General features: G+C 46.5%; 1 protein-coding gene across 1 annotated transcript in view; it reads right to left on the bottom strand.

The window, feature by feature from the left end:
* RETSAT (retinol saturase (all-trans-retinol 13,14-reductase)) overlaps nt 1-18,020 on the bottom strand; it is a gene marked incomplete at its 3' end in the record, with an annotated part of 29,590 nt that extends 11,570 nt beyond the window's left edge. Inside the window, exons 1-5 of the mRNA XM_015416314.1 lie at nt 17,772-18,020; nt 11,670-11,852; nt 7,804-8,045; nt 6,430-6,631; nt 3,271-3,468 (exon numbers count right to left, since the gene is read on the bottom strand). Of these exons, the coding sequence (XP_015271800.1) occupies nt 3,271-3,468; nt 6,430-6,631; nt 7,804-8,045; nt 11,670-11,852; nt 17,772-17,940 (994 nt within the window). The remainder of the gene's footprint in view (nt 1-3,270; nt 3,469-6,429; nt 6,632-7,803; nt 8,046-11,669; nt 11,853-17,771) is intronic.
* Nucleotides 18,021-19,109: the final 1,089 nt, after the last annotated feature.

Genomic DNA, 19,109 nt, shown 5'->3' on the forward strand with positions numbered 1-19,109 from the left:
ACTGGCAGAAACACTTCTTTTGTTGAGTTACAGAGAGGCAAAGCCCTTCTTTTCCTGGGCCCCTTGCACCAGCCTGTTCAAATCCTACACAAGGCAAAAGGACAGTGTTGTACAAACTTATGCTTCTTGCATCTCAAGGAGAGGTGCACTTCACGGAACACAACCAGGCAAGGAAGTGTGGCGAATCCTGCTCTAAGGTGTCACCAAGTTCTCTTTCCAGGCCCTTCATGCCAGGGAGCCAAAAGGAACATGCTTCAGTTTCAGCCTTGCACATAACCTTAAGAGATGCTCCCTCAGATGTAAGACAGGTTCCACTACATTTCTTTCTTTTTTCTTTTATGGTCTTTTCCCATCGTGTGTGTGTGTGTGTGGCGACTCCTACTGGGACATGGAGAATGTTCAGAGAAGTGGCTTGATAGCCTGCCTCTTTCTCCCGGCCCTGGTATTCTTTGGAGGTCTCCCATCCAAGTACTTGCCAGGGTTGGCCCTGCTTAGCTTCCGAGATCTGATGAGATCAGGCTTGCCTGGGCTATCCAGGGCAGGGCAGGCTCCACTGCATTTCTGTTAAGGAGCACATACCAGGCTTACCTTCAGCCAGGATTTAGCCCTGCAATCCCGTTTTTCAACATGACAACTGAACCCTAGGACATTTATAACTGAGGACAATATTTTTCTGCCTGTCAACTCACGGTTGACATATGGCGACCCCTGGTGGGGTTTTCACGGCAAGAGCCATTCAGAGGTGGTTTGCCATTGGCTGCCTCCATGTCACGGCTCCGGTATTCCTCAGTGGTCTCCCATCCAAATACTAACCAGGGTCAACCCTGCTTAGTTTCTGAGGCTGGGCTCATCGGAGCTACAGTTACATGTTTCTCCGAACAGAATGGCCTACTGAGAGCCAGAGCGGTGCTTAGAATGTCAGACTAGCATCTGGCAGGACCCTGGTTCAACTCCCCACTCAGTCATAAAGCTTGCTGGGTGACCCTCCTCAGTCCATTCACAGCCTAGCCTGCCTTACAGGGCTGAGAGGATAAAATGAGGATGGGAAAGCCACGTGCAACATCCGGAGCTCTGTGGAGGAAGGTCAGGATAAAAATGGACTGCACAGACAGGTGCCACGTGTACACGATGAAGGATGACTGGAGAGCAGTCTTGGGGGGGGGGGGGGATGTTAGTTCCACGCAGGTGTGAGCACCAGAATCACAGTTAACAGATCAAGCACAGAGCCCCTTCTGGCAAACCCAAAGGCTTGTATGAACACATAGGGGCTTCTACGTTCTCCCCCATCCTTTGGCTTGTACCCCATTTTCACATGGGGCTTTTGGTGGCCTCCCACCCAAGGAAAGGGCCAGATTTGCTTAGCTTCAGGAAAGAAGCGGCATTGTGTTCTCCTGAACCACTCCCCTAGGCTGTTCATAGACCGACTTTGCAATCCCTCACATTTCAGGTCCAGATCATTGGGTGGCACAAGTGACAAAGATCACTGCATTGTCCCCTGGATCAGAGCTCTCTTGCCCCCAATTATCAATTCCTCTAGTTTGGAGGAGCTTCTGACTTTCCCCCAATACAGGGCTTTTATAGAACCGTCACAATTAATTGGCACAGGTAATAAGAGGAGTGCCGGATATTCTAAATACATGAACTGAATTTCCTTCTAGCATTACCCATTTGACACTTATATAGTACTTGTTGTTGCTAGCCGTTCAGTTATGTCTGACACTTGGCAATTCTATGGGCCAGCTCTCTCCACGTTTTCTGATCTTGTACTGTTTCTTTGAGTCGTTCCGTGCTCAGGTTGGTGTCGACTTTTATGGTGTCTAGCAACCATGTTCTTTGATGGCCCAGTTTCCTTTTGCTGCTAACCAATCCAAGCGTAATTGCTTTTTCTAGTGAGTTCTTCCGCATGACATGGCCAAAATAAGTCAGTCGCAATTTTATGATGTTTCCTTCCAAAAACATGTCTGGTTTTATGTGTTCCAATGCTTGCTTGTTTGTCACCTTTGCTGTCCAAGGAATCTGCAGGAGCCTTCTTCAGCACCACAGCTCAAATGAGTTGATTTTTCTCCTGTCCAACTTTTGCAGCAGGTTGCTATGGGGAACACAATAGCACAGACTAATCTGCGTTTGGTTGCTAGGCTGATGTCCTTGCTCTTCCATATGCGATTCATGCTCATCATTGCTGTGCGACCCAGCCGTGATTTGACATTTTATTTCTGGATTGCATTTGCCGTTTTGGCTGATCTGTGATCCTAAGAAAGTGAATTCTTCCACACATTGGGTCTCTTCATTGTCAACTGTTATTTTGACATTTCTCTTCTTCTCGGTGGTCATAAATTTGGTCTTTTTGATGCTTAGGAAGAGGCCAAACTTCTCACTTTCCTCTTTGATTTTCTTGATCAGGCATTCCAGGCCTTCTTTGGCTTCTAAGAGGAGGGTTGTGTCATCAGCATATCAAAGATGATTGCTATTCCTTCCTCCAATCTTTACCCCGATTTTTGACTCTTCCAGCTCTAACTTCCTCATGATTTTTTCGGCATACATGTTGAATAGGAAAGGTGAAAGCATGCAACCTTGTCCTACCTCTTTCTCTGTCTTGAGCCAATCAGTGTCTCCGCATGGTGTTCACACAGTGGCTTCCTGGTTTGTGTACAATGATTGTATCGACTTGACCAGATGTGCTGGCACCTCCAGGTCTTGTAGGGCTCTCCACAGTTTGTCATGATTGACACAATCAAAGGTTTTCTTGTAAATCAATGAAGCCTAAGTAGATAATCTTCTTTCCCTTGCTTACTTTGGATAATGGCCTTTACGGGCAGTAAATGGTGTTCGAATCTTTTTGACTTACATAAATGCAAGCTTGGCGCGGCTCTTTATGCAGTCCTCTTCTAGCTGTTGGCAACACTCGTCCCGCAGAACTTCATTGTCTTCCCTTGCCGCCCTCTGGAAATACGCATTCAGTCTTCTTGCTTCTTCCCATTTTCCGGCTGCTTTGGCTGCTTTTCTTCACTCTGCTATTTTTATGGTTCTATATAGTATTTACACCTGTCAAAATGCTTTGTATACATTGTCTTTTGATCCTTGTGACAACCCTATAGAGCAGAAAAGTATTACCATCCTTATATTGCACATAGGAGGCTAAGGCTAAGACAGACAGGGTAACCTAGGCTACCTAGTTCATAGCAAATAAAACCAAACTTCGATCAGGGAATTCAGACTTGGCCAGCCTGACACCAAACTCTCAGACACACACCCCGATCCAGTCCAACTCACCACAGGCTTCCCCTTGGGAATTCACCAAAATGCTCTGGACAGGTGCCTTGGTAAGGACAGCCCCTCCAGCCCGCTCAATGATGGGGATGGAGTGGAAGGCGATTTCACTGGCTCCCCCTTGAGGATACCAGCCACCTTTCAAGTAGTGATCATAAATGAGTGCATGTAGAGGGAAGCTGGACTGTGTGGGAATCACTCCTGTAAAAGAAGAGGGGAAAGGAGGAGGAAGGATTAGGATGGAGAGGAGGGTTATCAAAACATAACTGCAGTCCAACAAGAGAAGCCTTTTGCTGGAAACTTAGCAGAGCATAGCAATGCAGCACACGTGCATTTAACTTTAAGTTTACTAGATAACATCAAAGGAAGGGTACGTGGAATGAAAATAACATCCTGATTAACTAGTTATAAGTTCCGCCTTGTCTAGATCTCAGACCAGACTCATGTGTGAGAGAACAAAGGAAAGAGAATTTACCCCAGTGCCCCCACTTTCCTGTCTACATGACAGACAACATGTATCACTATACTAACTAACCAGCAGCAGTTTCCAAACTTATCTCATTATGAATAATACCCTCCTTTTCTCTGGTGGGAAATACGTGCCTAAGAACTAACCGGTTCAAAGCTAACTAGCTAAGAATTAGCATGCTTAAACAAACAGGTTAACTCTTTCATGACTGAAGGAGTGACATCTGCAATATCCCACCATCTTCCTACCCTCCCAGCACAAGAACGCAGCCCATCAAGGGCTTGCAAAGAGGTTCTACTGGCCCATACAGAAAATTACTAGCTCACTGGTCCACATTAGCAATCTGTGACCAGGGTGAAGCTGCCAGGCAAGCTGGAGTGGAATATCCTAGTGAGCAGATACCCCCCCCCTTCATTCTTCTCATAAGATCTGAATAAAAGTGGTAAGAGAGGGGAAAGACTTTATTCGGAGTTTCCCAGAGCACTGTTTGTAGACATGATGTAAAGTCACAGATCTGTTGCATGCAAGAGCTCAAACCAAGGAATTTACACAGTAGAACCGGACAATACAGAGGGCGCTTGGTTACTGCTGCCCTGTATCATCTCTCCCCCACTCTATTATTAACATAATCTCAGCATGCTGTAACGTTATGTCCGATCTCCCTGTCCCTATCAGCAGAAGCCAATGAACCATTTTAACTGTACAATTACCAAGAGAAAAGGAAAGAGAAAGCCTTGACAGATTTCATTTTCTTGTTTAGTTCCACCTGCAGTTGTGGAAGCCCTGCGGCCTTTAGAGAAAGGGAACTCAACAGATACTGGAGGAGGTCCTGCAGCCCTTTTTACACTGAAGTTAGGTACAAAGAGCTGGAACAAAGAAAAATAGAGTGATTGAACAGTGTGTATGTTTAAAAACAAAATCCCAAAAGTCTTGTTTAACCAGCCAGAATTCCAAAGCTAGAACCTGACATGTCAGATCAAAAGCCCTGCCCTTAAAAAAATTATACACACACACACACACATATATACAGGGGTCATTTCCTGCAGGAGCACACAGGAGCAGAGCTTTGGCAGTAAAGAGCCCAGGGGAAGGGCACATGCAACAAGCCCCACCCCCTGCTCCCAGCAGCCCTCAGTCAGAGCAAGAAGCAGCCAGGTAAATTGCAGAGCTCCCCCTGGCCCCTCAGTCCAAAACAGTCCAGTGGCAACCTTAAGACCAAGTTTTATTCAGGTACAAGCTCTCCCTCCTCTATGAGGACAGATCTGCACGTGTGTGCCCCCCCCCCGAATAGCTAGCAATCCAAAACAGTCCAGTGGAGCCTGAGTGGTGGGCGTTGCCTTCTGACACACTTCCGGTGATGTCAGGGGGTGTGGCATATGCAAATAGGTTATGCTAATGAGGTATGCTAATGAGTCCATGCACGTCTTTTTCTACAAAATGATCCCTGTATGTGTGTGTGTGTATGTGTGTGTATTTTTTGCAGGGGAGAACTTTTGTTTGCTATATATTTACTAGCTAAGCTCTGAAAAGAGCCTTGGCAGAAGCAACTTTTGCAGCCCCTCCTCCAATCCTCTTACATGTTCCCCATCACCCCAACCAACATGTTCCCCATCACCCAATTCTCTCAAATGCGGGTACACCAACACCTCTGCCAAGATGACATGGGAGCTCTGCCCTCAAGACAGCGACATCCCACTACCATGCAGCCTGCCCACCCAGCATCTTACCACCATGGGCAATATCATGCCCGAGAGTGTCCATTTCAGGTTAGCCATTAAAGTTGCAAAGCTAAAAACGGTATACACCTCTGGAAGGGGATGTGTTCAGAACTTGGCTGGAGAAAAGAGGAACAACGTGCTAGGCTGAACAGTTTTTGTTGGGTCTTCTAGATCCCTACATGTTTCGCTACATGCTTTGTTAGGGAATATTACAAAGAAGCTTCTCTGGCTCCCACCTTGAACAACTGGATTAACAATACTAAAAACTCCAGCTATATGTGGGACTGTAGACACAGCCAAGAAAACAGAATGTGGGGATCAGCAAGTTATGTGTGACACAACATCAGACAAAACTAGACACTCTTTGGATTTGAAAATGCCCCCCCCCCCCCCAATATTTAAATAAGGGCAAGGAGAAGGCATGATTGGGAGGGGGGAAGTAGCGGCTAGTGTGCTTAACCACCCCCCCCCACCAGCTGCATCTCCCCAACCAGAGTCTTGAGGCACAAGCACAAGGTACCCCTTTCCTCCACACCCTTTCTCCCCTCCAGATGTTTCTCTCATGAGCCTGATCTAACAAGACTTTTAGTCAAGGAGCTTTAATCAGATTAAAAGAAAGGAAAGTAGAAACAATGTTATAAGAAACTTCACATCAGTGTTCCCTCTAAGCTGAGTTAGTGTGAGCTAGCTCACAGTTTTTTAGCCTCTGGCTCACACATTTTTGTCTTAGCTCAGGAAGGAGGGCTCCAGAGTAACCTAATTTATGCAGTAGCCAAGTCACTCGCTCACAACTTTGATGCCAGTCACTCACAAAGTGGAATTTTTGCTCACAAAACTCCACGGCTTAGAGGGAACATTGCTTCACATCTGTGTTTATTTGTGTGTGCGTGTGTGTTAGCTAAAGGGACAGCCTGGGAGTGCACTCCCTCTCACACACACACCCCATGCAAGTGGGAATACGTCCGAGTCACCTACCATAGGTAGGAAAGATATAGCTGAACACTGCTTTCAAATCCGCGTTTGCCGTGAGCCCGGAAATGACTTCTGAAAGACTTTTGGATACCATCCCACAGAATGGAGAGATCAAGCCCAGCAAGCCAGTAGATTTCAGAAACCTGACCAATGGCAGCGGGAGGATTTTCAGGAGGGTCATGTGGCTACTTCCTCTGCCAATTCTCTGCAGAAGGGGAGGAAATCAAGAGAGTTTTGCACATGTCACACCAAGATGCGGTTGCAAATTTCAGTGTTCCGAGCATGAGACCAGGAATGTTGATATTCACCTTCGCTAGCAGGAAGAAGCTGTGGTTTTAATACCCTCCATCAAGAGTTGTACCAAATGGTCAAACAGGAATACCAACTTCTGCACTGAACATTAGTGTTCCAAATTTACATTGTACGTACGGTTACTTCCTTCCCATTCAGACCACTTAACAGTCTTGCTACCAAAAGCCAGTTTGGTGTAGTGGTTAAGTGCGTGGACTCTAATCTTGGGAAACTGGGTTTGATTCCCTACTCCTCCACAAGCAGCTGCTGATGTGACCTTGGGCAAGCCACAGTTCTGTCAGAGCTGCCCTTGAAAGAGCAGTTCTTGAAAGAGCTCTCTCAGCCCCACCTACCTCACAGGATGTCTGTTGTGGGGAGGGGAAGGGAAAGGAGATTGTAAACCACTCTGAGACTCCTAGTGAAGGGTGGGGTATTACTCCTCCCCCTCCTCCCCATCCCTGCGAATTCTGTGTCAAACTACTTTACATTTCCACATTTGGAATGCCTAACTCTTGTATGGAAGAAAGGGATTCTTTGGTTCATAAACATTCGCATTCAGGTTGTGATGGTTTTCTATTGCAAGTTGCTTTGGGAGCTAATCTGGCTCAGAAGCGGGACACAGATACTATACATTATGAGCATAAATAACAGCAGACGTATTGGATCAGACCAGAGAGACTATCTTCGTCCATGATGTTTCCCACGGATGCCCCTGGAAGATCTGCAAATGAGGATACAAACCAAAACCAACGCCTTTTGCTGCCCACCTGAAAATGTTGAAAGTGGTAAATTGACTCTGAACATGAAAGTTACATTTAGCAAGAGCCAGCATGGTACAGGGGTTACAGCATCAAACTAGGATCCAGGTTCAAATCTCCTCCGTGGAAATTTACTGGGCGACTTTGGGCTAGTTACTCTCTCTAAACGCAGCCTACCTCTCAGAGGGTGACTGTGGTAACGAGCATAAAATGGAGGATGGGAGAACAACATTGTAAGTCATCTTGGATTCCCACTGGGGGGGAAAGAGGGGTATAAAGACAATGGGGAGGAGACTGTTCTACCAAGACAGCTTCGAAAGGTGATTACCTTTACAAGCATCACAAATCTGTCAATGGCAGCAGTTTCATCTGGAAACTGTTTCTTCAAGCCATCAACATGTTCCTTCAGTCCACTGTACATGTAATACTTCTTGCCATTATCAGGATCGCCTAGAATGACCACATCGCAGGGAGAGTCCATCTTCGCCCACTGGAGCTGTCCATCCGTGAGCTGGTCAACAATCATACGCGAAAAAGAATTCTCCACCATCTGCCCAACATAATGGATACCTGGAAGGCAACTGCAAAGCATTATAATGGAAGACCACCTATACTTTGGAGAAACCAGCGTCCTCATTCCTGAACATCTATACAAGTGCCCTTTTTTGGGTAACTTGCTTAAGAAAATGTGCCTGCATAATTTCATGTTCTGTAGTTCATTGCTACATTCAACCATCTGTAGGTTCCACTGAAAAAACTCTTAGATTAGTGTGTGAATTTATTATCAGAATTCGTTTTTGGTACATATATCCAGTAGGATCAGCAATTCTCAAACTGTAGGCTGTAACCCTCTTGCAGGTGGGTTGAACAGGGTTACCAACAGGCCTGGAGAAAAATGTCCTGTTTCTTTAATAGATATCTTTAGTAAAGGTAAAGGTTCCCTTGCTTGAAACCCAGTCGAATCTGACTCTAGGGTTGCAGTGCTCATCTCTGTTTCAAAGCCGAAGAGCCAGCGCTGTCCCAAGACGTTTCCATGGTCATGTGACTAAACACCAAGGCGCACGTAACACTGTTACCTTCCCACTGAAGTGGTACCTATTTATCTACTTGGAATTTCTTGCTTTCGAACTGCTAGCTTGGCAGGAGCTGGAACTAGAGACAGGAGCTCACTTCGTCATGCGGCACTCGGGTCTCGAACTGCTGAACTACCGACCTTCCACAGCCTGCAGTTCAGCATCTTAACCACTTGAGCCACCGCGGCTTACTGGGTAAGAATAGGAAGTTGAAGCTTTTCATGGCATGGAGGTAAGTAATATCCCATTAAGTCTTTATTAGATGGACCAGACATTTTTCTTCAGATCTGTTGGCAACCTTAGTTACAAGACCAGGAAGGAGAAGGGGGCTTTCCAGATATAGAGCTATAAAGGCCAAGAGAGAGAAAAATACAGAAAAATGTGTTTCCTTCAGGCTTCCATCTTCTCCAAGGTCTTTTTTCCATCCCCCCCCCCCAAATGGGAAAATTTGTGGCACCCTTATAAAAAAAATTATGATTTTTTAATTGCTTTGTTTTGGAATAAGTAAAATTACTTTTAGGGCAAATTTTACTCACACAATACATATAAAATGGGACCGATCTTTTATTTGAAATAATCTACAGCATTTACAGCATTAGATTATGAGAATTGCTGTGCGTGCTGTAGACACCACAACAGACTTCCAAGGGCATGTTTAGAAAGTAAGGTGCCCAGGCCCTTTTGGAGAGCACTCTGCTCATTTAAAAGCGCTGCAAGAGCCCAATCCTGACTGAGCCCGTAGCACAAAAGGGGACCAGAAGAACTTGTCTCTGCCCACCACACCTTTTCAAAGGCACGGGGTAGGGAAACAAGACCTCCCAGTCCCCCTGCACTGTGGGCCTGATCAGGATGAGGCCTTCACGGCACTCTTCAATGGGCAAAAATCCTTCTTAGAATGGGGCTGGTGGCCAGAAGTTGGATCCGTGGCCACCTTAACATCTAATTTGGCTCTAAGTGGGAGTAGTAGTTGGAGCAACAATTAATACACCTAGCACAGCAACACATTAGAGGATAATGCCTTGCCACTATACATGTTTCATTAGGTTAAATTGCGGGTTACTGATATTGTATAACCTTTAGTTTTGATGTTAGTTATCTATTAGTTTGATGTAGCTATAGTTGTTATGTTTGTCAACAAGATACTGTTTGGAAAGTTAATTTCTCCTTTTTGTTGTTACTGTATCAATATTTTTATTGTATGTTGTATGTAATAAAATAATAATTTTTTTTTTAAAAAAAGGATAAGGCATTAAAACATTCGGTGTTCAAATTCTGCCATGGGAAAGAACCTCAATCCCAGACTCAAAGACTGACCCACTACAAGCTGTAGTAGTTAGGGTGTTGTACTAGGATCTGGAAGGCTCACGTTAAATGCTGACTCCGCCCATGAAGCCTGCCGGGTGACTTTGGGCCAGTCACGTACACTGTCAAGTCTAACCTACCTCACAGGGTTGTTGTGAGGATAAAATGGAGGAGAGGAGAACAATGTAAGCGGCTTTGGGTCCCCACTGGGGGGAAAGGCAGGGTATAAATGAAATTTTATTGTTGTATTTACTTGATTTATATCCCACCTGTCTCCCCAATGGGAACCCAAAATGGCTTACGTCATTCTCTTTTATCCTCACAACAACCCTGTGAGTTAGGCTGAGGGGGTGTGACTGGCCCAAGGGCACCCAGCAGGCTTCCATGAGGATTTCCCAGCCCCTAATTCAACACTTTAACCACTATACCACACCACAGAGTTGTGAGGTTTAAAAGAGAGAGCTGGGAACGAGCCATATATAGACACCCTGAACTCCCTAGAAGATGCATGGAACGAAAAAGAAGAGAGAAAAAAAAAGATGAATAAGATGGGCTGGATTCTGCAAGCATTTTTGTTGGTGCAAGAGGCCCCTGGAAAAAACTATGCCTGGCATCATAGGACCCACATGGACAGAAATCTGTGCAGCATGGGGCCAGAGTGAAGAGGAGAGGCATTGAACAAGACCACCTCTTTGTCCCATGCGCTACCTGCTCCAGCAGCAGGGCAAGGCCAGGCCAAGCTGGAGCTGACCCTTGGATCCTGCTCTCCTCCTCCTCCTCCTCCATGAGACTAAACTGCGGGATGCCTTGAGCTCCCCGGGGGCTCACTTCCTTCCCTGGTTCAGACTTCTTGGCCTTCTTTGATCCTGGGAAAGAGCTTGGGTGTCCTTCAGGTCCACACATGGAGTCCCTGGCAGTGGAAGAGCTGGCAGGACCCACTATTAGTATAGCTTTTTGCCTCCTTACAAGACTAGCAAAAGCATGAGAAATAATCAGCGGGGCCAGTTGGTGCACTGGATAACAACAAGCGCACAGGGAACACGGCTAAGTTAGATAAACACAGAAAACACCGTGTTGAAATAATAAACACAATATTCACATGTACTTATAGCTAAATATATTTGCTTTTTATACACAACATCAACTCTAGTGTATTGTAAACACTTTCAAACTACAACGTCACATTTCAAACACTTTCAGACTAAGTTATATAGCATGAAAAGTTCGACTGTCTTCTTCCTGATGGAGGATAAATACCAATGTACAGTTATATGTACCGAACAATGCAGCAACCTATTGTACATTTCCCAAGTGATGATCCATCAGGTAAAGCTAGCAGGCAGCTTGTATTTCTCACTGTGATGATTCAGCTTAGCAAGCAAGCCTAGTAGATGTATCTTCCCATGAGGTGATTCAGCTAGCAAGCAGGCCTAGCAACACGCCTCCCGGGCATAACCTGCGTATTTCGAACAAATCTTCTTCAGGCATAACTTTTTCTGGAACCACAGCTCTTGAATTTACCCATGCATAAGTCAAACAATGTAAACATGGCTGTTCTGGTTCTCTTCATGTTATATAACTTAGTGTGAAAGTGTTTGAAATGTGATGTTGTAGTTTGAAGGTGCGCTGGATAAGCCTGCCAGAGAGACCCAGATGCCAATCCCTGCTCAACCGCAAGAACTCATTAAAAGCAAGATTTAGTCCTGACAACACAAGCCTTCATCAGAAACCTCAGCAGCTGAGCCAGGGATCTGAACCTGGGCCTTTGTCTTAAGATTTCTTCTTTGGCCCATAAGGTAGCCTGTTTGGGTAGACTTACCTACGTCAAACTCAAAGCCCTTCTTATTGAAAGTGTGGCAGCAGCCCCCCGCCTTCCCATGCTGCTCCAGGACCAGCACACGCCGCCCGGCTTTGGAGAGGACCACAGCTGCAGCCAGGCCTCCGTAGCCACTCCCGATGACGATGGCATCTAGGCGGTCGGGAACCTTCTCCCGGGAGAATGCTGGAATGCAGAAACAAAGGGACATGATCAGCATCGATTCCTGCTGGAATAGGACAGCCAGCCAGACAAACTAGAATGTTGTAACAGGCCTGGGACCTGCCTTGAGGCACGGCTTGTAACATGGGAGCCACGTCCTTATCAGCTGTGAGGACCTACCCTGGCCCAAGGTCACCCAGCTGGCTACATGTAGAGGAGCGGAGAATCAAACCCAGTGCTTCAGATTAGAGTCCTCCAATCTTAACCACTACACCAAACAGGCTCCAGGTCCCTCTGCCTTGGAGCAGTTCTAAGAGAACCTGGAATAGAAGGACCGTTATGTTGTGTCCTCAGTCCAACACTGCATAATGGGAGGGATCCTGGAGATGTCTGAGTGGAAGGAGCTCACACAAGAAGATCTCTCTTCTTCCACGCAGCCCTCCCCCCCAACTTTCTGCTGGTGGCTTAGGGGACCCTTGGGAACCAGCAGAAAAGTTGGCTGGATCCAACCCATTAGGTTGGCTCCTATGAATCTGTTCCACTCACAGCAGAGATTTCCACCAGCAGATGAGGCTTATCCCACCAGCGAAAGGCTCCTTGCAGAACCGTTCAGAAGACCCAACCCATACGGCTGCCTTAAGAGGGAATCCTGCAAAATTGTTTCGTCTTGCTACTGTTGGACAAGTGGATAACATGCTGTCCTTGCACGGTAACGTTGCCCAGTTCCCTCTCCTGCAGTCCCTTCCCCACTATCATGATGTGGCACATTGTTACCCTGACTCTCAGAAGAAAATTTTGGTAGGTTGACTCTCCCATGAGAGTTCTTGCTGCTCACACATCCAGCCGCTGCCTTCGTGATTCTGGAGACCTGGACAAAAGTCTAAGATGGGGCCTCAGAATCACTGCTGCCACACACACCCCTCCAGGACCCCCCTGGCCTCAAACAAGGGGGCAGCCCTTTCCTCACGTGAGGCAGATGAAAGCAACCACCATTACTGCAAGCAGGCAGCTCAGTTCCACAGGAGCCTGCTTGCTCTCTCTCCCCCCCAATCTGTCAAGAGAGGGGCCTTTACAGGGCCACTTTTGCCTCCCAGTCTGTTCCTGATCACTGGCTGCAGGATGGCCAGAGGGCCCCCACACACACCCTCCAGCTGTGCCCTAGCTACTGCCTGGACTCCAGAGTTGGTGGCACCATGGCAGCTGGGCAGTCAATAGGCTTCCAAGATGCATGGCCTGGGGCAGTGCTCTGGCTGTTGATCATTTCTGCAAATAAGATTTGACTGTCAGATTTCAGGCACATCTTTTGTGCCTGTGTATGTGCTGCACACCTTGGCCTCTCGCTGCTCCCTTTTCTTTTTAATTTGCTGAGACGAATGCGAGACAGCAGGACAGGCAAATCATCTTCAGTGCAAACCTCTGTGTAGGCAATTACGCTGTCAGGTTCTCAAAGGACTCCTCTCTCCTTGCTATGCCGGTTCTCAGGTGAGCAGCCAGTCTATGCCTTGATGCAGAACTCCTCAGGCATCGCTTTGGATGCAGACAACTTTTTTGCTTAATCTCACCCAATTCCCTCCTCGTTGCTGCCAACATATGACTTCTGTTCGTGAAGGACCCATGATATACAACACGGCCTTTTGGGGCAGTCAGATGGGATCCCTCTGACCTTCGTCACCAGCAGAAATGTCGACCAGATCCAACCCATTAGGCTGGCTCCTATGAATCTGTTCCATTTACAGCAGAGCCTTCCACTGTCAAAGGAGGCTTTATCCCATCAGCAAAAGGCTCCTTGCACTGGTAGACAGTGGCAGAACAATTCATAAGATCCAACCCATTTCATTCAAATGGTCTGAGCAGCTCCACAGAACAGAACAGCGACTGCATGACTCAGCAGACAGCTTGTGAGATCAAGGTACAAACCCTGAGCTACTGTTTAATCCCTCCAACCTAGAGAGGTCATACTAGGACTGATCAATTAGGTAAGACAAAGAACACACATGCCACTACTTAAAGGGGTGATTTAAATCCACCTTTTAAAGAAGTAGCAGCAAAAGTTTTTTTATGGCAGAGGAAGTGCTGTAGCACGCATCTTATCATTTATTTGACCGACCACTGGTTTTATACCACCTTATATTTTATTTTTGCCCTTACAGCAACTCTGACTGAGTTATGGCACTATCCTGCCATTTCTGTACATGGAGGACTGAGACAGCAGCTTGATCAAAGCCTCCAACCGAGCCCACAACCAGTGTTCCCTCTAAGCTGATTCAGTGTGAGCTAGCACAGTTTTTTAGCCCCTGGCTCACACATTGTTGTCTTAACTCAGGAAGGATGGCTCCAGAGCAAACTAATTTATGCAGTAGCCAAATCGCTCGCTCACCACTTTAATGCCAGTAGCTCACAAAGTGGAATTTTTGCTCACAAGATTCCACATAGAGGGAGCATTGCCCACAACTAAGTAAGAATTATGCCTGAAGTACCTGATGGCCAAAGTCCATAACATAGGCGCTTTCACACTCACTAAATAATGCACTTTGCAACCGGATTTTACTGTGCGAAATGGCAAAATCCACGTGCAAAAACAGCCACTGGACTGAAACTGCATTATTCAGCCTGTGTGAAAGTGCATGTGTTTCCTATTGCACCATCCTGATTGTATTAATACTTGGTACAGTACAGACCTCTGTCTATATCAGGGTCTCCAACCTTTTTGAGCCTTCAGGTACCTTTGGAATTCTGACACACTGTGGTAGGTGCAGCTACAATATGACTGCTGCAGGAGGTGGAGCGAGCCACGGAACGGCTGCCACAGCTGACCTTCAATCACTCAGTGAAGATCTTTGTGGTGCCGTGGCAGCTGCTGCCAAAACAATGTTTTTTAACAATCTGCAAAGCCAACCAAATCTCCAGTGGTCAATCAAAAGCCTTGCTGGGCGAAAGCCCCACCTGGCCTCACACACTGTCTAGAAGCACTTGGTGGGCACCAAGAAAGGTGTCGGTGGGAGCCATGGTACCCATGGGTGCCACGTTGGGGATCCCTGGTCTATATTATCCCAGTAATCCTGATAACAGTCCTGCTAGGTATGCCAACGTTATTACCCTGATTCTGCAATAAGGGGCTGAAGCCAAGAGAAAAGAGCTTGCCCGTGGCCGGCTAGTGGGTTTATGCAGGGCTCTTTTTGTAGAAAAAGCCCAGCAGGAACTCATTAGCATAATAGGCCACACCCAACAGCAAACATTCATTAGTAAATTAGGCCACACCCCTGACAGCACAGCTCATTAGCACATTAGGCTGCACCCCCATGTTACTAGAAGTGTGGTCATCCAGCCACACCCACCTTTTGCTTCTTATTCTGTTTACCTTGTTTGTGGTCAAAACCCAGGGCCTTTTTTTGTAGCGGGAACTCCTTTGCATGTCAGGCCACACACCCCTAATGTAGCCAATCCTAATGCGTTTCTGCTGTTGGGTGTGGCCTGTTATGCTAATGAGTTCCTGCTGGGCGTGGCCAACTCGGGAGCCAGCCGGAACTCTGTTCCCATGCGTTCCTGCCCAAAAATAGCCCTGGGTTTATGACAGAGATGGGATTTGAACCAGTGGCTTCATAGCATCTATGTAGCAGTGTTCTTTGGGATACAGAAGAAGGGCCTCAGAACAGCTTATTGAACAGCAGCTACAGACTTCATGTGTCAGTCCTAGAGCACTGGAGTATGCCACACAGAACTGTTCCAGAATTTGGAGTCACATGAGCCTGGGCCTTTCTGTTCTTCTATGCTATGTCGGTTTTGCTATAAGTGACTTTGTTTTCTTGGTTCTGAAGTCTTACGCAGCCTAGGCGTAAGAACTAAAGCTGTAGATGTATCTTTGCCTGAATTCACATTTCATGGCCTTCAAAGCCTAAACATATCTGTCTAGGTCTTTTTAACATTGCAGTTAATAAAATATATCTGGGTGAAAGATCATACTAAAAAGGTTCATCTTATCAAGATGGGCTGGTACTTGGCACGTTTGGTATATTTTAATTAACTCCTCCCTTGATTCCTATTGGCTGAAAGGAGTTTTAAAACTTCCCCTACAGACACCGCCCCCAGGAGCTACAGCCCATTGTGGCTCCCTGGGGTGAGACCATCAGGCATCCCCAAGGGCTGGGGCCGGGGCAAAGACATATGTACATCTTCTCCTCCATTCTGTCAATGTACCCTTCTGCTGTCTACAGTATCTAAAATACCACTTAAGGCCCAAATCCTGTGTTCTCTTAGAGTAAATTTCATAGAACTCAATGGGACTCTGAGAACAACATGCAAAGCATCAGGTTGCATGTGTGACTAGCAAACAGGAGAAACGGAGGACAGTAAGAATGGGGGGGGGGGAGACTCTCTGGAAGAAACTACATTCCACACTCAAAGTCTGTAACTGAAATCTGTCTGAATGACATTAGAGCCCGCAGTCCAGAAAAAAAAAAGAAAGTAATTCTTGGGCCCATTCCTGTAGCAAAATTAGTTTCAGTAAAACACCAGAGAACAGAAAATTCCCCAGACAAAGCCTAATGTTCATTTTCAGTCCTGTTCCAAGATCTACTCAGAATCCCACTGATGTCTACTCAGTGAGGCTTACACCCAAGAAAGTGTCCTTAAGAGGGCACTTTAAGACTCTAAGTAGCTTACATCAATGCAAAAGATAAAAAAATCTAACAACCTGTATTAAAGCCTTGTTCAAAGGTAAACTAACATCTGGATAAAAATGTACAATAAAATATATATACTCCATCTAGTAATGAGCACTTCGACATACCATGGATTTCAACTGGAAAGTTAAATATGCACTTACAACTCATGCCTTAACTTTATTACTAATACAGTATAATCAGCATACAGGGCACCTTGTCGATGCATGTGGTAAGCACTGTCATATCACTACCAACTTATGGCAAAACCCGATGACTTAATGTCCTCCAGAATCTCCTATCGTCAACAGCCTTGCTTGGGTCTTGCAAACTGAGGGCAATGGCTTCCTTTATTGAGATAATCTATTTCATGTTGGGTCTCCCTCTTTCCCTGCTGCCTTCAACTTTTCCTAGCATGCTTGTCTTTTCTAGTGACTCATGTCTTCTTTATAATGTGACCAAAGTACAACAGTTTAGTCATTTTTAGCTTGCACAGAGTTCAAGGCACCTTACCCAGCTGGAAAAGCAATGGTAGGCTGGTAAGGTGTGGGTGGGGCAACATATGGAGAGAGAGAGCATGCCCACTCAAAGGAAGCTCACCAACTGGGCAACAGGATTTCTGAGTTCACAGTGTTTAACTTGTGCCCTAATCGATATGGAAAACAGATAATAGCTGGCAATCTGAATCAAGGAACCTAAACTCACAAACTGGGGTTACCACATTTTGAAAAGCAAAAAAGAAAAAGAAAAAAGGACATAGTTCCCAACGGACTACTTTGAACCAGTGATAGCTACGACAAAACTCATTTTAAACACCCCTACTATTTAAACCGTGATAATCGCTACTAACTAGCAAGAGAACATTTCATCATTTTAAACAGAGCCCAAAAAGAGGACGGACACACACACACAAAGAGGACAGCTCCTCTAAAGAGAGGACATCTGGTAATCCTACACAATCTCTCCATTGCACCAGGCTCATACAAGCCCTTAACTATTCCTGTAGCTTTTGAAGCTGCATCCATTTCTACCTTCTATCTACTTACTTACAGTATGTAGCTAATTGTGACTGGGGTCAATCGCACCAGCGCTATGGAACGGGAGTCGGCGCACAGAAGACGCAAAAAGAAGAGAAAACGGAACATCCCCCGGAGCCTTTGAAAGCCAAACAAACCCGCGGCCAAGCAGCACCTCCAGAGCCGAGCAGCAACTGCGCGCCCTCGTCCACCCTCGGCCCCTCCTCCTCCGCCTCCCTAGGGCCTCTCTCTGCGCCCCCTCCGGCTACCTCGCTTGAGAACGCTGCTCCGCGCGTCTTTGTCGGTCACCAGAGGCGAGGGCGGCCGCCTGGAATCCGCCGGGAAGGGGTTCGGGGAGCGGCTCCGTCCGCCGCCGCCGCCGCAAGCCTTGTAGAGCGCAAAGAGGAGCGCCGCTAGAACGATCAGATACCCCCACATGATCCTCCGCCACCTAACGCGCCGCTAGCTCGGAACTGCGGCTGACGGCTAAAGAGCGCCAGCACCGCCCGTTCGCCCTCTTTCTTCCCTAGGCTGGCCCTGGAGCGCCCCCGCCTTTTAAAGGCGCACGCGACGGGTGGACTTGAACTGGCAACTGGATACAGCAGGGACGCGTCCCTGCCCACGAGGGGTTAAGTCATGATCAAGTCCATGACGCCCGGTGTAGAGTGTGGTTTTTATCCCGCTCTTCTAACATACGGTTCCCCCTTCTGGTCCATTTTCTCATGACAACAACCGTGAGAGGCAGGTTAGGCAGAGAGAGAATGACTCTCTGTGAACTCAGGTCACATTAAGAGTCAGCCCAAATTAGGCTTGCCAGCCTCCAGGTGGGGCCTGGGGATCTCCCGCTTTTACAACTGCACTCCAGCTGACAGAGATCCGCTCCCCTGCAGAAACTGGCTGCTTTGAAGGGTGGACTCTGTGGCATTGTACCAGGCTGAGGACCCTCCCCCTCCCCATTTCCCGCACTCTCCTGGATCCATCCCCAAAGTGTCCAGGTATTTTCCAACCCAGACCTGGCAACCCTAGCCCAAATACATTGTCACCAGCAAACAAAGATGTTGCCCAGTTAAAGAAATCTTAAATTGTTTAATCACGTATGTTTTAATTTATTAATGACTCGATCAAATCTGTGTGTATTTGCACATGAAGAAAAAAATGCAGTAAAAACAGACCACTTCTGGATGATGCATCCATTCTCAGCCGCAAATTTCATTTGCTTCATTTGAATTCATTGGGATGAGGAAGAGGCCTTCCTGCTTTTCACAAACAAGGAATGCCTCTTCTAAGAAAGTGTGCGCTATAATGAGTACTTTTCTTTTGGCTTCCCAATTACCTATTCTTTTGGCTGCCAAATGGTAGCTTGGGAGCCGCATGCGGCTCTTTCACACATATTATGTGGCTCCCGGCAGGGCGTCTGGGGAAGCTAAATATCATTAGCAAACAAATATCACTGGGCAAATAAATATCATTATCAATATCTGCATTTACTGCTTTTGTTATTATTTTTGGCAGTATCATTTAATGTTAATAAAAAGCAAATTTTCAAATTAACCAGTAAAAACGTGTAATATTTGTTCATGTCTTACGGCTCTCAAACATCTGATGTT

This window comes from Gekko japonicus, unplaced genomic scaffold, assembly GCF_001447785.1.
Source record: "Gekko japonicus isolate JY-2015 unplaced genomic scaffold, Gekko_japonicus_V1.1 scaffold751, whole genome shotgun sequence".
Taxonomy (NCBI): domain Eukaryota; kingdom Metazoa; phylum Chordata; class Lepidosauria; order Squamata; family Gekkonidae; genus Gekko; species Gekko japonicus.